Raw genomic sequence first — 15,999 nt, forward strand, 5'->3', positions numbered from 1 at the left:
ATGTGCCCCACACAGCCCTCCATACAGAATAATGGGCCCCACATAGTCCTCCATACAAAATAATAAGCCCCACATAATCCTCCATAGAGAATAATGGGCCCCACATAGTCCTCCAAACAGAATAAGTGGCCCCACATAGTCCTCCATACAAAATAATAAGCCCCACATAATCCTCCATAGAGAATAATGGGCCCCACATAGCTCTCCATTTAAAATAATGAGCCCCACAAAATCCTCCATACAGAAGAATGTGCCTGACATAATCTTCCATCCAGGTTAATGGGCTCCAAATAGTCCTGTATACAGAATAATGGGCTTCACATAGCTTCTATACAGAATAAGGGGCCCCACATAGTCCTCCATACAGAATAATGAGCCCCACATAATCCTCCATAGAGAATAATGGACTCCACATAGTCTCTGTACAAAATAATGGGCCCCACATAGTCCTCCATACAGCATAATGGGCCCCACATAACCCTCCATAGAGAATAATATTCTCCACATAATCCTCCATACAGAATAATGTGCCCTACATAGTCTTCCATACAGATTAATGGGCTCCAAATAGTCCTGTATACAGAATAATGGGCTAGACATAGCCTCTATAGAGAATAATGTTCCCCACATAGCACTCCATACAGAATAATGGGCCCCACATAGTCCTCCATACAGAGTAATGGGCCCACATAGCCCACCATACAGAGTAATGGGCCCACATAGTCCCCCATACAGAGTAATGGGGCCCATATAGCCCTCCATACAGAATAATGGGCCCACATAGCCCTCCATACAGAATAATGGGCCCCACATAGTCCTCCATACAGAGTAATTGGCCCACATAGCCCACCATACAGAGTAATGGGCCCACATAGTCCTCCATACAGAGTAATGGGGCCCATATAGCCCTCCATACAGAATAATGGGCCCACATAGCCCTCCATACAGAATAATGGGCCCCACGTAGCCCTCCATACAGAATAATGGACACCACATCATTCTTTATACAGAATAATGGGCCCCACATAGTCCTCCATACAGAGTAATGGGCTCCACATAGCCCTCCATACAGAATAATGGGCCCCACATAGTCCTCCATACAGAATAATGGGCCCACATAGCCCACCATACAGAGTAATGGGCCCACATAGTCCTCCATACAGAGTAATGGGGCCCATATAGCCCTCCATACAGAATAATGGGCCCACATAGCCCTCCATACAGAATAATAGGCCCCACATAGTTCTCCATATGGAATAATGGGCCCCACGTAGCCCTCCATACAGAATAATGGGCCCCACGTAGCCCTCCATACAGAATAATGGACACCACATCATTATTTATACAGACTAATGGGCCCCCAATAGACCTCCATTCAGAATAATGGGCCCCACATAGCCCCCAGACAGAATAATGGGCGCCCACAGGCCAGAGCTTGATATATTGTTTTTTAGGGAGACACCTTATGACTAGAAACCTATTCATACAGTATCCATTACATAAGATAAAACCTACATGGGGGAAATCAGAAATGAGAGGGACATATATCAGTGAAGCTCAGGAGGTTGTATAAACGACACAAATTATGGCATGATCTACACCAAGCATGTATTCAATAATCTTTGGTTGTCTCAGAAATTGTCTGTTCACTTCTCATTGCTCCCTGTGAGTTTCCTTGTTCCTCGGTGTGTTTTCTAATATTCTTGAACATCCTTAATCATTCCTGAATGATTAAGCAACTCAAGATGTAAATGTTTGTGCTGTGCATTGTAAGTTTTATTCGCGTTGATGTCAGCTTGAACTGTTTCCAGCAGAAGTCTCTTATGGTGTTGGAAACAACTGTATGTGAAGCTCTCCCATGTCAGCTTTCTATGTATACCGTAACTTATTTCCGCTTTGGGAAAAATCATTGAAGTAGCAGATGTTATTGCACCTTTCAGAGTTAGCTTTGGTTCTGCACAAATGTTCTGGAGCTCCAAAGCATCTAAAGGCCGCTTTACACGCAACAACGTCGCTAATGAGAACGGATGTGCGTCACAAATATCTCGTTAGATATGTTGTTGCGTGTAACAGGGCCTTAACAATATTATCCAAGACGTCCATCCTAAGATTAGATAGGTGCAATAACATTTGCTGTATGGGCCAGCCACTGATATATCAATGTTTTCTTCCAGTTGGGCCTCCTACAGATCTAAATTTCGAAATAGTAAATGAAAGTACTGTTCGAATGTCATGGCAAAGGCCAGCCGAGAGGATACGAGGGTACAAGATCACCATTGTCCCCACGGTCGGTAAGTCGTGCTCCACCTCTCGGGGAGGAGTCAGATCCCGCTTCCAGTTTTTGATATTTATAGCGATGATTTGGATTAAGGAAGGTTTTGGCAGTTGTGTGTCATTTATACAGTTTAGCTTTCCTAAGCCCCTGTTTTGTTAAACATACAGCTCTCAATGTTTTTCTTACCTTATATGAGCCTGACAAGGACTTGCCAAATATTATGTTGCTAGATTATGGAAAAGTGATATAATTCAGAGCTCCTAATACGCTGATAGGGAATTACAAGTTTATTTCAAGTGGCAAAGTCGAAGCGTTACAGTATGAGTAAATGAATCAGGGGCCGTATATTTGTTACCCTAAACTGCTATTTCTACAGTGCAAAAAGTAATGGATGAACAGTGTCAGACCCAATAGATTGGTAACATTTTTAACACTGGACCAAAAAATAGCCTTGTTCCAATAGAGGACATTATCGGGCGATAAAAAAGGAAAATGATATCCAAAAGAACAAAAACATTCCAACCTTTCCACATACAGGATCATAGCTATTGCTACAGTCATTTCTTTTTATGATCCAGTGCATAGGGGCAACACTGAGGACCCCATTAATGCCTCATCGAGGACCTTTAGATGCTCTCCTTTATTCTTCCCTTCATAGTCCTTAGCTCCCAAAAGCAATATAAGGAAGGAAAGACCACTATGCATGAAAGTCTTGAGCCCCAATGGCTCGTCAACTACTTTTTGTAGCATACAATGTTTGAGCTTTATGTTACGGGGGGTTTGGGCAGACAGACAGCAAAGATTGGGTCTGGCTGTTGTCTTCTCACCTACTATAGACATGACCTTGCGTCTGTATAAATAATGCTATATTTTGTATACTGAGATTCCATTAGGGGTTGGGTGGTCACAGATCTTTGATCCTCAGGACCAATTGTACCTAAGTTTTTTCAGTAAAGGTCATTCTCATAATGAAACCTTTTCAGATTATTACCAGAACTTTTATTAATATAGCACCATCATAGTCAGCAGCACTTTACAACTCAGAGGGTACATTAACAAGCAATATAAGTTATATTACATAATTTAAAGGGAACAGGTCACTTTGGAAAATGCTATTTAACCTCAGATATGGGGTTAATCTGCAGATAACTAGTGTTACATTGCTGCGCAGCCACTTTCTAGAAAATGCAGCTACTGGGAGGAAATTGACTAATTTTCTCTTGGGAGCTGACGGCTTTTAGTCATAGTATATCAAAAGCACATGGCACTTCTGGCTATGAGCAAGGGTGGCTTTTAGTCATAGGACCGTGCATGGTGCGACTATAGTCACCACTCACTGCCCTGTAAGTGGCAGGTGAATGCATACCCTGGCACTCTGATTACCAGTCATATCTGCTCTTTGTGGAGAGCGCGCTATCAATCTAAATGCTGCCCTATAACTGAAAGCTGGCGGCTCCTGCTTGGAAATAAGTTATTTTTCTCCTGGTAGCTGCACTTTCAGTAAGGCAACATTGCTACTCTTTTCACCCACAAACCAACCCTATATCTGCAGGTAAATAGCGTTATCTAGGGTGACAGGTTCCCTTTAAGGGATGGACCAACCAATAGAACAGTATCCAAATACTCATGGCCAGCACTGTAGACAGTTATAACACTCCTGAACGTTTTCAAGGTCATCAAAAATTGCATGGGAGACATAAATCTTATTTATTTTCTTGAACCAACTGCATCAAAGCTAAACTGGTTGGTACAATGCCATCAATCCTTAATTCATGGGGCCAAGATCACGCTAAACTTTGACCCTGATTTTTGTCATTTTTTGGATCAACAACTGCTCAAATACTGAATGCAAAAATATTTCAGAACGAGGAGCTTATAATAATGAAGTAATATAGTCTCTAATGCTAAACAGAGAATTCTGAGTAAGATGGTGAATTTTTTTAATAAATGTCCTAAATATACTTTGTCTAATGCTTACCAGATGGACCTGCAAAAGAATTGGATCTTCCAGCTTCCGCAACCCAAACTGTGCTCACAGAACTTATACCAGATGTCGAGTATGTGGTCACAATACTTTCATATGATGAATCGGAGGAAAGTTTACCTGTGTTTGGCCAACTTACAAGTAAGTACTCAGCTGAGATTCATCATCGGAATGATGACAAATGTACAATCCGACTGTTTTCACTAACACATTCACAGATGGCACTACACAATCGATGAGGAATGTATTGTTTTAGCCTTGTTATGATCAACTTTATGCAATTATTGTATCCACCTTAATAAGCTTTAAATTCATCTAGCTCTCTGCGTAATGGAGAAACAGTGGATGTTATGTAGCGGCACAGCCATGCTTGCGCTCATGTGTTTCTGGCTGTGAGATCAGATGGATTTACGCAGGTTCTTTGAGGTTGTATAGATTTATAGCAATGATAATAACTTTCAGAAAGTTACCTTTCTACAACCCCTTGCTGCATAAAACTAATTTTTAAAACATATTTCTTTTGTATTTTATCTTCTGTACTCTCTATTTCATGACTTTTCTCTTTGTTACCATGTGCTGATGATAATACCAAGGATTACCAATTTGCTGTTATGTGAAATTAAATTTCCCCCATTAAAATTAATTGAAATGCTATTAATCCATTCCAACCTCTACTTATGACCCCCCTATCATGGTATATGGTCCCTATCCTGGTACTGTGTATATGATTCCCTAACCTGGTACATGGCCCCCATCCTGGCATATATGATCCACATTCTTGTATATATGATTCCCCATCCTGGTACATGTCCCCTCATTCTGGTACATGTCCCCTATCCTGGTATATACAGCATGATCCTCGATCCTGGTACATGGCCCCTATCCTGGTATATATGAGCCTCGATCCTGGTACATGGCCTCCCATCTTGGAATATGGCCACATCCTGGTAAAAATGATTCCCCATCCTGGTTCATGGCCCCCCATCATGGTACATGGAAACCATCCTGGTATATTTGATCCTCTATCCTCTTACATGGCCCACCATTCTTGTACAAGGCCTCCATTATGACGCACACTTAAAAAAAACTATTATACTCACCCTCCCTCCGATTCACACAGCAAGGAGTCCTCATCTCATACAGTCAGCTGATATTGTCTGATATTGTCTGCAACGCTGACATCACGTGACTATGCAGCTGCCAATCAGTGAGCTCAGAAGCTCTGCCAGTGTAGATTGAATGCCCCACTCAGAACAATTGAGCTGCTATGATGTTGACATAACATCAGTGCTATATCCAATGCCATATGCCAGGAGCAGTGGCAGAGATTCACCTGTGTGTGGACTTTGATTCTTTCTTTAAGCCAACCTGCTCCCAATGATGAAGATTTCATGTACGGAGCAACCCCTATAATTATATAAGAATATCCACATTTTAGAAATAGTATTATTTCTTTTTCTCCTAGTAAATCACAATGGGTCAAAATAATTAAGACTGTTCCTTAATACACTAGTCTTAATGGTGGGTGTGCAGAACTTAAGGTGGATTTACACGCTGCGATATCACTAAAGCGATCTCGTTGGGGGTCACGGAATTTGTGACGCACATCTGGCCACTGTAGTGATCTCGTTGTGTGTGACACCTATGAGCAATTTTGAATCGTCGCAAAAATGTTCAAAATCGCTCATCGGTGACATGCCCCCCTCTTCCCAATTATCGTTGCTGCTGCAGTAATGATGTTGTTTGTCGTTTCTGCGGCAGCACACATCGCTATGTGTGACGCCGCTGGAACGGCAAACATTTCCTTACCTCCGTCCACCGGAAAAGAAGGAAGGAATGAGGTGGGCGGGATGTTCTGGCCGCTCATCTCCTCCCCTCCTTTTCTATTGGGCGGGTTCAGTGATGCTGCTATGACGTCGCTGTGAAGCTGAATGAACCACCCCCTTAGAAAGGAGGGGGTTCGCCGGTCACAGGTATGTGCGTGTGACGCTGCCGTAGCGATAATGTTTGCTGTGGCAGCGATCACCACATATCGTGCCAGCGACAGGAGCGGGTGCTATTGCACGCGACATCGCTAGCCGATGCTAGCGATGTTGCAGCGTGTAAAGCGGCCTTTAGACTCACCAGAGATGCATGCCACTTAATGAATTAAAGAGGACCAACCAACAGGATTTTCCTATATAAATTAAAACTAGTGCTATCCTGGTGCTGTCATGCTGATTGTAAACATACATTTAGTTGTGAGATCAAATGTATATTTCATGAAATACAGGCAAGTAGATAGTGAAATACACTGTTACGTGTTTGATAGGTGCAAAACAGAATATCTAATAGGTGAGTCGGGTTTTACTAGTTATTCCCGCCCCTGTCTGCCTGTCTTTCCTCCCCCCTGTCTTTCCTCCCTCCTTCCTTCCCCTGTAATAACACAGACAGGGGAGTAAGGACAGGCAGTCAGACAGGGGCGGAAATAACTATCAAAACCCGAGCCACTTATTAGAAATTCTATAGCTGCTATCAATCAAGTAACAGTGTATTTCACAAACTTTACTTGCCTGTATTTCAGAAAGTATACATGCGATCTCACAACTATAGGTATGTATAGAATCAGCATAATATAGCCAGTATAGCACTGGCTGTAGTATATATTGGAAAATTTTGGCGATTGGTCCTCTTTAAACATATTTAATCAGTTGTGTGCCCTTTGTGGGTCTTGACAGACATGATACTACAGTAAAGGGGGCTTTACACGCAACAATATCGCTAAAGAGATGTCGTTGGGTTCACGGAATTCGTGATGCACATCCGGCCTCGTTAGCAACGTCGTTGCGTGTGAAACGCAGGAACAACCTGTTAACGATCAAAATTACTTACCAAATCGTTGATCGTTGTCCAGTCGTTCCTATCCCGATTATGGTTGCTGCTGCAGGACGCAGGTTGTTCGCCGTTCCTGCGGCTGCACACATCGCTATGTGTGACACCGCAGGAACGAGGAACATCACCGTACCTGCAGCCGCCCGCAATGAGGAAGGAAGGAGGTGGGCGGGATGTTCGGCCCGCTCATCTCTGCCCCTCGTCTTCTATTGGGCGGCCGCTTAGTGACGTCGCTGTGACGCCGAATGAACTGCCCCCTTAGAAAGGAGGCGGTTGCCGGCCACAGCGACGTCGCTAGGCAGGTAAGTATGTGTGACTGTTCCTAGTGATGTTGTGCACCATGGGCAGCGATTTGCCCATGACGCTCAACCGACGGGGATGGGTGCTTTCACCAGCGACATCGCTAGCGATGTTGCTGTGTGTAAAGCCCACTTAAGACTCTGCAGTAACATTTGTAGAATAAGCAACATCTCCACTTTTTATGAATTTGTTTGATGTGAAAATGCCAAAAGGCGCAAACGTTTTACACAACTTTGTGTTGCACGAAAATTTCGCAACATTGAAATTATTTAAGGCTAGAAATATGGAATAATCACCATGATTAATCAGGTCCTGTATATTTTGCAGTAAGGACCATGTAGTATGTGGTCCTTATGTTTAGGCAGATTGTTTAGCCAGGTTGGTATTATTTCAAAGTATATTGATGCCTGTACCTAGGTTTTGATTAGGTTTTAGTCATTTTGTATTTAGTTTTTGAACCTTAAAGGGGTATTCCCATCTCCAAGAGCTTACCTCAATATGTAGTAAGTGTAATAATAATATTAGCAAATACCTATTTTACGGACCATAAGACGCACCCTGGTTTTAGAAGAGGAAAATAAAATTTTAAGCAAAAAATGTGGTCATGACACACTGTTATGGGGTGAGGATCTGCTGCTGACACTGTTACGGGGTAATGTCCCCAAATTCTCTACTAAGGTACACCATCCTGATAATGATCCTCCTGCCTTGTATATGATCCCCAACCTTGTATTTGTGTCCACCATCCTGGTATGTGCCCACATCCAAGTACCGTAGATGTCCCAATCGAGGTGTATGCTCCCATCCTGCTATATACCCCCATCCTGGTATATGGCCCGCATCCTGTGGCACATAAAAAATAAACGTTTATATTCACTTTTCCTCACTCCACGCAGCATCGCTCATCTTCCAGTCTGTGCCAGCAGCAGCGCCGCTGACCTGTGTGGAGCCGTACGCACAGCAATGATGTCATCGCTGTGCTCACTGCTCTCCACACACATCAGCGGGTCAGCAGACAGGAGGACATCGCGATGCTGCAGGGATCAGTGGCCAGTGAGTATTCTTATTCACTGCCCCCCGCGCTGATGATGATGCGCAGGGGGCAGTGAATATAGCCACACATGATCACTCCAGGCTGTAGTTGCAAGGGATGATCACGAGGGTCAGCTGTTAATTATGTGCGCATCCCCTGCCCATCACCGCACCCACCTGTCAGTGCCGGCTTCAGTGCTGAGAGATGATGGGTGGGAGGATGCAGTGCATATGAAAAGAGGCTAATAGGTGGGCCCACGGTAGGCGCCGCTACAGCCTGCTCATGCCACCAATGACCCGCTCCACCGCAGAACCCTCATTCCCTGTGCATACATTCGGACTATAAGACGCACCACCCACTTTCCCCCAACATTTGGGAAAAAAAAATGCGTCTTATAGTCCAAAAAATACGGTACCCTCCAATTAGTAATGTAGTATAGTTCTCCTGATATAGCCATGTCTCTTACCTCATGTGCAGCTTAGGTATCCATGGTTACGATCATAAGCAACTAAACAACTCTCCCTAAATGAGTGGTCATAACCATGGATATCTAAGCTGCAATGACCTGCACATGAGGATAGAGACATAGCTAATCAGAAGAACTATACTATATTTCTAATTGGAGGTATTTGCTAATATTATTAATACTCCTATTACGTATTGGAATAGGATCTTGGAGATGGGAATACTTCTTTAAACCTAGCATGGATTATAAAAGGAAAGAAAGCATAAAAGACAGTAACTAGTTCTCTTTTTTTCTTAATCCACTCCTGGTTTATATCTTTGAAAACTGCACAAAAATGATTGACCTGCCTATTCTAGCTGTAACATGCTCATTTTGTATGGAGTCTTCATTAAATCTTGCTAGTTCCATTGTGAATCTCCTATCTGTCAATAATTGTTATGTAATCAACACTTTTTTTGTTTTTTGAAGTTCAAACCGGAGGTCGAGTTACGACAGAAGAAAAGAAAGTTGTAACCACTGATTCACCACGTATGTACTCCAATGAAATACTATGGAAACATGTGTAATAAAGAATGGGATGAGGTCAAGGGGCACGTACATATATCTTAGTAATTGCTTCTCCCTTTACAGTCATTGAAAAGAAGTCAAGCAGTTAGTGCTGGCCCGGCATTGATCTAGTGTCTGCTGAAAACAGGATAGCAACAATCAAATAAATTAAATGCACATTAAAAGCCTGGGCCCCCGTAATAACCCTGCTGGTAAATAGGAAACACAAAGGCAGTATTCATGTCATATTATGTATTCAATATCTGTTATCTGCCTGTAAACTAGTGTGGATACCCTGAATTTCCACTAATTCAGTTGGGTGTGAAATGTCAGCAGCTAATTGTGCTTTTCTGTATCCTATGTGATGTCTTTGGCAGCTCTGTTAAGAAAGTAGAATTGTTTATTTGCACTGCGTAAATAGCAAGACCCAATTAAATTTTATGAATTACTTAAAAACTTTGAAGCAGTAAGAGAGACCCCTATAAAAACCCTATAAAACGTTCCTGGCATTCTTTCCCGCTTTCATGGGACTTTCTGAGCCAGTAGAGCCATCCAGTGCTTTGGCGATGTGACATATTATTATCTCAGATGTAATCTGCAGTATCTCAATACCACTGAGCATTAGGGGTGCTTCACACACAGCGAGCTCACTGCCGAGATCGCTGCTGAGTCACGCTTTTTGTGACGCAGCAGTGACCTCATTAGCGATCTCGCTGTGTGTGACAGTGAGCAGCGATCTGGCCCCTGCTGCGAGATCGCTGCTCGTTACACACAGCCCTGGTTCGTTTTCTTCAAAGGCGCTCTCCCGCTGTGACACACAGATCGCTGTGTGTGACAGCGAGAGAGTGACAAATGAAGCGAGCAGGGAGCAGGAGCCGGCGTCTGGCAGCTGCGGTAAGCTGTAACCAAGATAAACATCAGGTAACCAAGGTGGTTACCCGATATTTACCTTAGTTACCAGCCTCTGCAGCTCTCACGCTGCCTGTGCTGCCGGCTCCGGCTCTCTGCACATGTAGCTGCTGTACACATCGGGTTAATTAACCTGATGTGTACTGTAGCTAGGATAGCAAGGAGCCAGCGCTAAGCAGTGTGCGTGGCTCCCTGCTCTCTGCACATGTAGCTGCATTACACATCGGGTTAATTAACCCGATGTGTACTGTAGCTAGGAGAGCAAGGAGCCAGCGCTAAGCAGTGTGCGCGGCTCCCTGCTCTCTGCACATGTAGCTGCATTACACATCGGGTCAATTAACCCGATGTGTACTGTAGCTAGGAGAGCAAGGAGCCAGCACTCAGTGTGCGCGGCTCCCTGCTCACACAGCTAAGCGGTGTGCGCTGGTAACTAATGTAAACATCGGGTAACCATACCCGATGTTTACCTTAGTTACCAGTGTCCGCAGCTTCCAGACGCCGGCTCCGTGCAAGCGCAGCGTCGCTTGCACGTTGCTGCTGGCTGGGGGCTGGTCACTGGTCGCTGGTGAGATCTGCCTGTTTGACAGCTCACCAGCGACCATGTAGCGATGCAGCAGCGATCCTGACCAGGTCAGATCGCTGGTCGGATCGCTGCAGCATCGCTAAAGTGTGAAGGTACCCTTAGCCAAAAGACACATTCGACAACTGTATATGACCACTGAGGATGTTTGCTTTAGATTAGACTACGATCTGTCATCATACATCACTAAATAGATCTTTTGATGCTGGTGTACTTACTTTGAAAATCAATGTCAAAGTGGCTGTATAATTGTGATATTAAAATAAGCTGTCTGGGCTCATAAAATGTTCATTGTAAATCCACCAGTCTCATCAGGTTTAAAGAGGACCAACCACCAGGATTTTCATATATAAGCTAAAGCCAGTGCTATACTGGCTATATCATGCTGATTCTAAACATATCTTTAGTTGTGAGATCGGATATATAGTTTCTGAAATACAGGCAAGTAAAGTTTGGGAAATACACTGTTATTTGATGAAAGGTGCAACGGAATAACTGATAGGTAGGTCAGGTTTCGATAGTTATTCCTGCCCCTGTCTGCCTGTCTATTTCAGTTATTACAGGGGGTGGAAGGAAGGAGGAAATACAGGGGAAGGAAGGAAAGACAGAGGCGGGAATAACTAGCAAAACCCGACCCATCTATTAGATGTTCCGTTCCACCCACTATAGATAAATAACAGTGTGTTTCACAAACTCTACTTGCCTGTATTTCAGAAAGTATACATCCGATCTTACAACTAAAGGTATGTTTAGAATCAGTATGATAGCGCCAGTATAGCACTGGCTTTAGTTGATTTTGGAAAATCCTGATGGGTGGTCCTCTTTAAGAGATCTGTTATAACATGTAAGAAGTTTATATTGTGAAATATGTTGTCTGATCTCCTTTAACATGGAGCATGTAAAAGTCAATTACATTTTAAGTGAGAATGAAAGACTCAAAGGCAACCCTCCTCCATCCACTATTGCTTTGTGCAAACTCTGAGTAATACATTTCTATAGGACCCTAATTTATCTCCTTATGCCTCCTATTTCATCAAAGACATACAAGGGTTTTCCTCTTTTTAGATTCAAGCCATATAGAAAAATGTGAAATGCTTCCTTAGATGCCCATCGTTGAGTTATTCTACCCTAGAAGAATCAATACAGAAGTAGTCAACACAAAATGCACTTATATTGTATAATTCATTTACATTCTTAATTTGGTCAATTTTGAGGGTGACTGGAAATATTCATTGACCTCCCCCCCCCACACTACCACAAAGTATTAGTTTCTGGCTAAATATATGCAGCAGATGCAATACTTATAATGCCAAGAATTTCAGTTATAAAGCAATTTATGCCACATTTTCTATTAAATGTACAATAAAAAGCACAGATGTCTATTACTACAATTGTTATAGTCACAGGTACTTTAGATAAAGAACTATCGATCATTGTGTTTTACTTTACAAAGTGCCACAGCGGTAATATAACTATTCACCCATGTTTGCAGAGTGATCCTGACCTTGGCTAGGTTTTTCATTAATATGCTTGATGTGCTTTTATATCCTCATTTTATTTTATCTTATTTTAAGGGTGTTCCATTAGCGCAGTTGCTGATGTAGTCTTTCTTGTGGATGGCTCGTGGAGTGTGGGAAGAGCCAACTTCAAATACATCCTTGACTTCATGACTTCCATGGTTTTGGCATTTGACATTGGAGAAGAGAAGACAAGGGTTGGTGTTGTTCAATACAGCTCTGATACCAGGACAGAATTTAACCTTAACAAATACTTTAAGAAAAATGATTTATTGGCCGCTATAAAGAGAATACCATATAAAGGAGGAAATACAATGACAGGTAAGGGGCCTACAGTTTCTTTAGGGGAGTACAGTGACTGAATTGATAATGATGCTCAAGGTAGTACATAAGTATATACACAGCATATGTATATTATCATCATGTATATTATCATCATGATGCAGTTATTTATAATAACATCAATATCAACTCATTTAATTTCAGGTGAAGCCATAGATTACTTGATAAGAAATACCTTTGTCCAATCCGCTGGATCCAGGAAAGGATTTCCTAGAATTGCAATTATTATTACCGATGGAAAATCCCAAGATGAAGTTGAAATTCCTGCAAAGGAGCTACAGAATTTAGGAGTCGAAGTGTTTACATTGGGTAAGAAACATTATCATAATTTATATCAAGCATGTATATGTTTTAAACCATAGTATAACATACACTGTCATGTTATCATTTCAGTTGCTTAAGAGGAGGGTCTAAAGTTTTTAAATTGCTTTAATTAATTGTTCAGCATGAAAATAAGCAAATTTGCAATTGAGTTTCTTTTCCTATCTGCTGTCGTCCTCCTGCAATTAGATATTGTATCTTTTATAGTGTACAGCTGGTTTCCATGGTGTCTGGCCTAGTGTGCACCATAGTCACATTCTAGATGAAGGGTTAACTCTTAACATACCAGCCACTTATTCCAGCCTATTGATTTCTATACAGCAGTTAATGGCTCACCGTTCCCACTCCCTCTCATCATCTTGGCTTAGTAACTTTCACATCAGGTCTCTTAATCATTGCTCTCACTATCCTGAGCTGAGTGCTTGTTTAAGGGTACCGTCACACTTTAGTGACTCTCCAGCGATCCCACCAGCGATCTGACCTGGTCAGGATCACTGGTGCGTCGCTACATGGTCGCTGGGGAGCTGTCAATCAGGCAGATCTCACCAGCGACCAATGACCAGCCCCCAGCCAACAATGACGCGTGGAAGCGATGCTGCGCTTGGTAACTAAGGTAAATATCGAGTAACCAAGCACTTGGTTACCCAATATTTACCTTGGTTACCAGCGCACACCGCTTAGTGCTGGCTCCCTGCACTCCTAGCCAGAGTACACATCGGGTTAATAAGCAAACCGCTTTGCTTATTTACCCGATGTGTACTCTGGCTACGTGTGCAGGGAGCAGGGAGCCGGCATTGGCAGCGTGAGAGCGGTGTACGCCAGTAACCAAGGTAAATATCGGGTAACCAAGCAAAGCACTTCGCTTGGTTACCCGATATTTACCTTGGTTACAGCTTACCGCAGGCTGCCAGATGCTGGCTCCCTGCTCCCTGCACATTCAGATCGTTGCTCTCTCGCTGTCAAACACAGTGATGTGTGCTTCACAGCGGGAGAGGAACGTCCAAAAAATGAACCAGCACTGTGTGTAACGAGCAGCAATTTCACAGCAGGGGCCAGATCGCTGCTCAGTGTCACACACAGCGAGATCGCTAATGAGGTCACTGCTGCGTCACAAAAAACGTGACTCAGCAGCGATCTCGCTAGTGATCTCGCTATGTGAGAAGTACCCCTAAATGTATTGTTATCTCTATGTGTAAATACAGGGGTAACAGTGTAGACTCCAAAACAAAACCATTGATAGCTAAATGTGTTATAGCAGAACTTGTGCTGGGCTTCATAGTTCTACTAGTGCTACAGTTTTAATCACCAAAGTGATCACTCAAGGAGGAGAACCTGCCCTGCTATAAACCAGGAAGTTAGCAAACTAAGGAGAATGCATTGCTCTGAACTGAACTTAAGTATACCCCTTTAATAGGACCTTGGAATAATGAGAAATCTGCCTTTTTGCTTAACTTACTCATTTTTGGTAAAAAATACATTTTTACGAGGATGTAAACATTTCATGTATTTTGGCTAACTTTTGACAAAAGTAGGGACTGCGACTTTACATAATTTCTTTAAAAATTCTGTGCAAGTAATAAACCCATCTCACCCACTTCACAGCAATAATATTAAATGCATTGGACATTGTGAGGCATAAACATTGTAATATGCAATACCCATAAAGAATAGGCTGTAAATTGTGCTGAGCACTAACAGCCAATAATGCTTGATGTCACTAAGAAGTTATAGAGCCTCTGAATTTTAGCACATCCTCCAAATGAAAATAACCAATGAATGATGTATTGTTTCCTTTCTTTTAGGAATAAAGGCAGCTGATGCAAAAGAGCTGAAACAAATGGCCTCCTTACCTTCTCTAAAGCACGTTTACAGTGTGGCCAACTTTGATAATATAGCAGAGGTGCAGAATGAAATCATTAATCAGGTTTGCTCTGGAGTTGATGAACAACTAAGTGAACTTATTAGCGGAGAAGAAGGTAAGTTCTCCATACAATACTTTTTCATTTTTATACAGGGCTATTCCAGCTGGTTTTCTTTTTCGCCTATCCAATGATAAATGTTAGATTGGTTGACGTCTGACTGCACAGATTGCTACAATCAGGTACCCTAATCAACACCCCACACCATTAGATTCCCATTAAGCATCAATTGTAACACAGCTGCTACATGCAGTTCTATTGGAAGTTTGGAAATAGTCAGGGTCTCTCACTTTTGATTTCATACCTCTAGAGTTGTGGATGCTGGATAAATGTTTTATCATGTTTTATCTTTTCTAATAATGTTCCAAAACCTATTGTATTCAGTCAGTCCTTTGAATGTAATGTGTCAGAACGATCCACCCCTCAAACTGTCATGTTGCTCTGTCATTCATACCTTTACTGATGCAATCCATTGCTCCTTGACTAAAAAAATTGCTGTTTTAATTAAGTGCTCTGGGCATGCCAAAGCATTTGCCAAGCCTCTGTCTCCCAAACTCTATTCCCTGCCCAGCACCACCTTCGAATGACAGCTCACATGATGGACTACACCACCAGTGAGCTGTCAGTCAAGCAGAAGAAGTTGGGACTGGACTGCGAGTAGATCCAGGGAGGCAGAGACTTGAGATGTGATTTGACACCCCTAGAGAATTTAAGCCTGATTTGCATACAAATTAAAAGAGCAATTTTTCAGTTAGGAAAAACAGATTGTATAAGTAAAGCTATGGATGTCATCTTTCAGAGAGCAAAATGACCATATAAACATTTTGGGTTGGGGTAATATGTCATTTTATTTGACAAACGCATGGGTGTAGTAAGCAATGACTGAGCAAAACAGTAAAAACACGTTAATTTTAACTGTCTATCATTTGTTAACAG

The 15,999-nt window shown here is 42.4% G+C and overlaps 1 protein-coding gene across 3 annotated transcripts in view; it reads left to right on the plus strand.

Annotated features, from left to right (window-relative positions):
- The window catches only part of COL12A1 (collagen type XII alpha 1 chain), a 220,316-nt gene that overhangs the window by 23,263 nt on the left and 181,054 nt on the right, over nt 1–15,999 (plus strand). For 2 of the 3 annotated variants that reach the window (XM_075340200.1, XM_075340201.1), the window contains exons 3-8: nt 2,175–2,291; nt 4,257–4,400; nt 9,398–9,457; nt 12,539–12,802; nt 12,968–13,132; nt 14,947–15,120. The exons of the other annotated variant lie outside the window; for it this stretch is intronic. In XM_075340200.1, the coding sequence (XP_075196315.1) occupies nt 2,175–2,291; nt 4,257–4,400; nt 9,398–9,457; nt 12,539–12,802; nt 12,968–13,132; nt 14,947–15,120 (924 nt within the window). The remainder of the gene's footprint in view (nt 1–2,174; nt 2,292–4,256; nt 4,401–9,397; nt 9,458–12,538; nt 12,803–12,967; nt 13,133–14,946; nt 15,121–15,999) is intronic. 3 annotated transcript variants of the gene reach the window in all.

This window comes from Anomaloglossus baeobatrachus, chromosome 3 (genome assembly GCF_048569485.1).
Source record: "Anomaloglossus baeobatrachus isolate aAnoBae1 chromosome 3, aAnoBae1.hap1, whole genome shotgun sequence".
NCBI classification, from domain to species: domain Eukaryota; kingdom Metazoa; phylum Chordata; class Amphibia; order Anura; family Aromobatidae; genus Anomaloglossus; species Anomaloglossus baeobatrachus.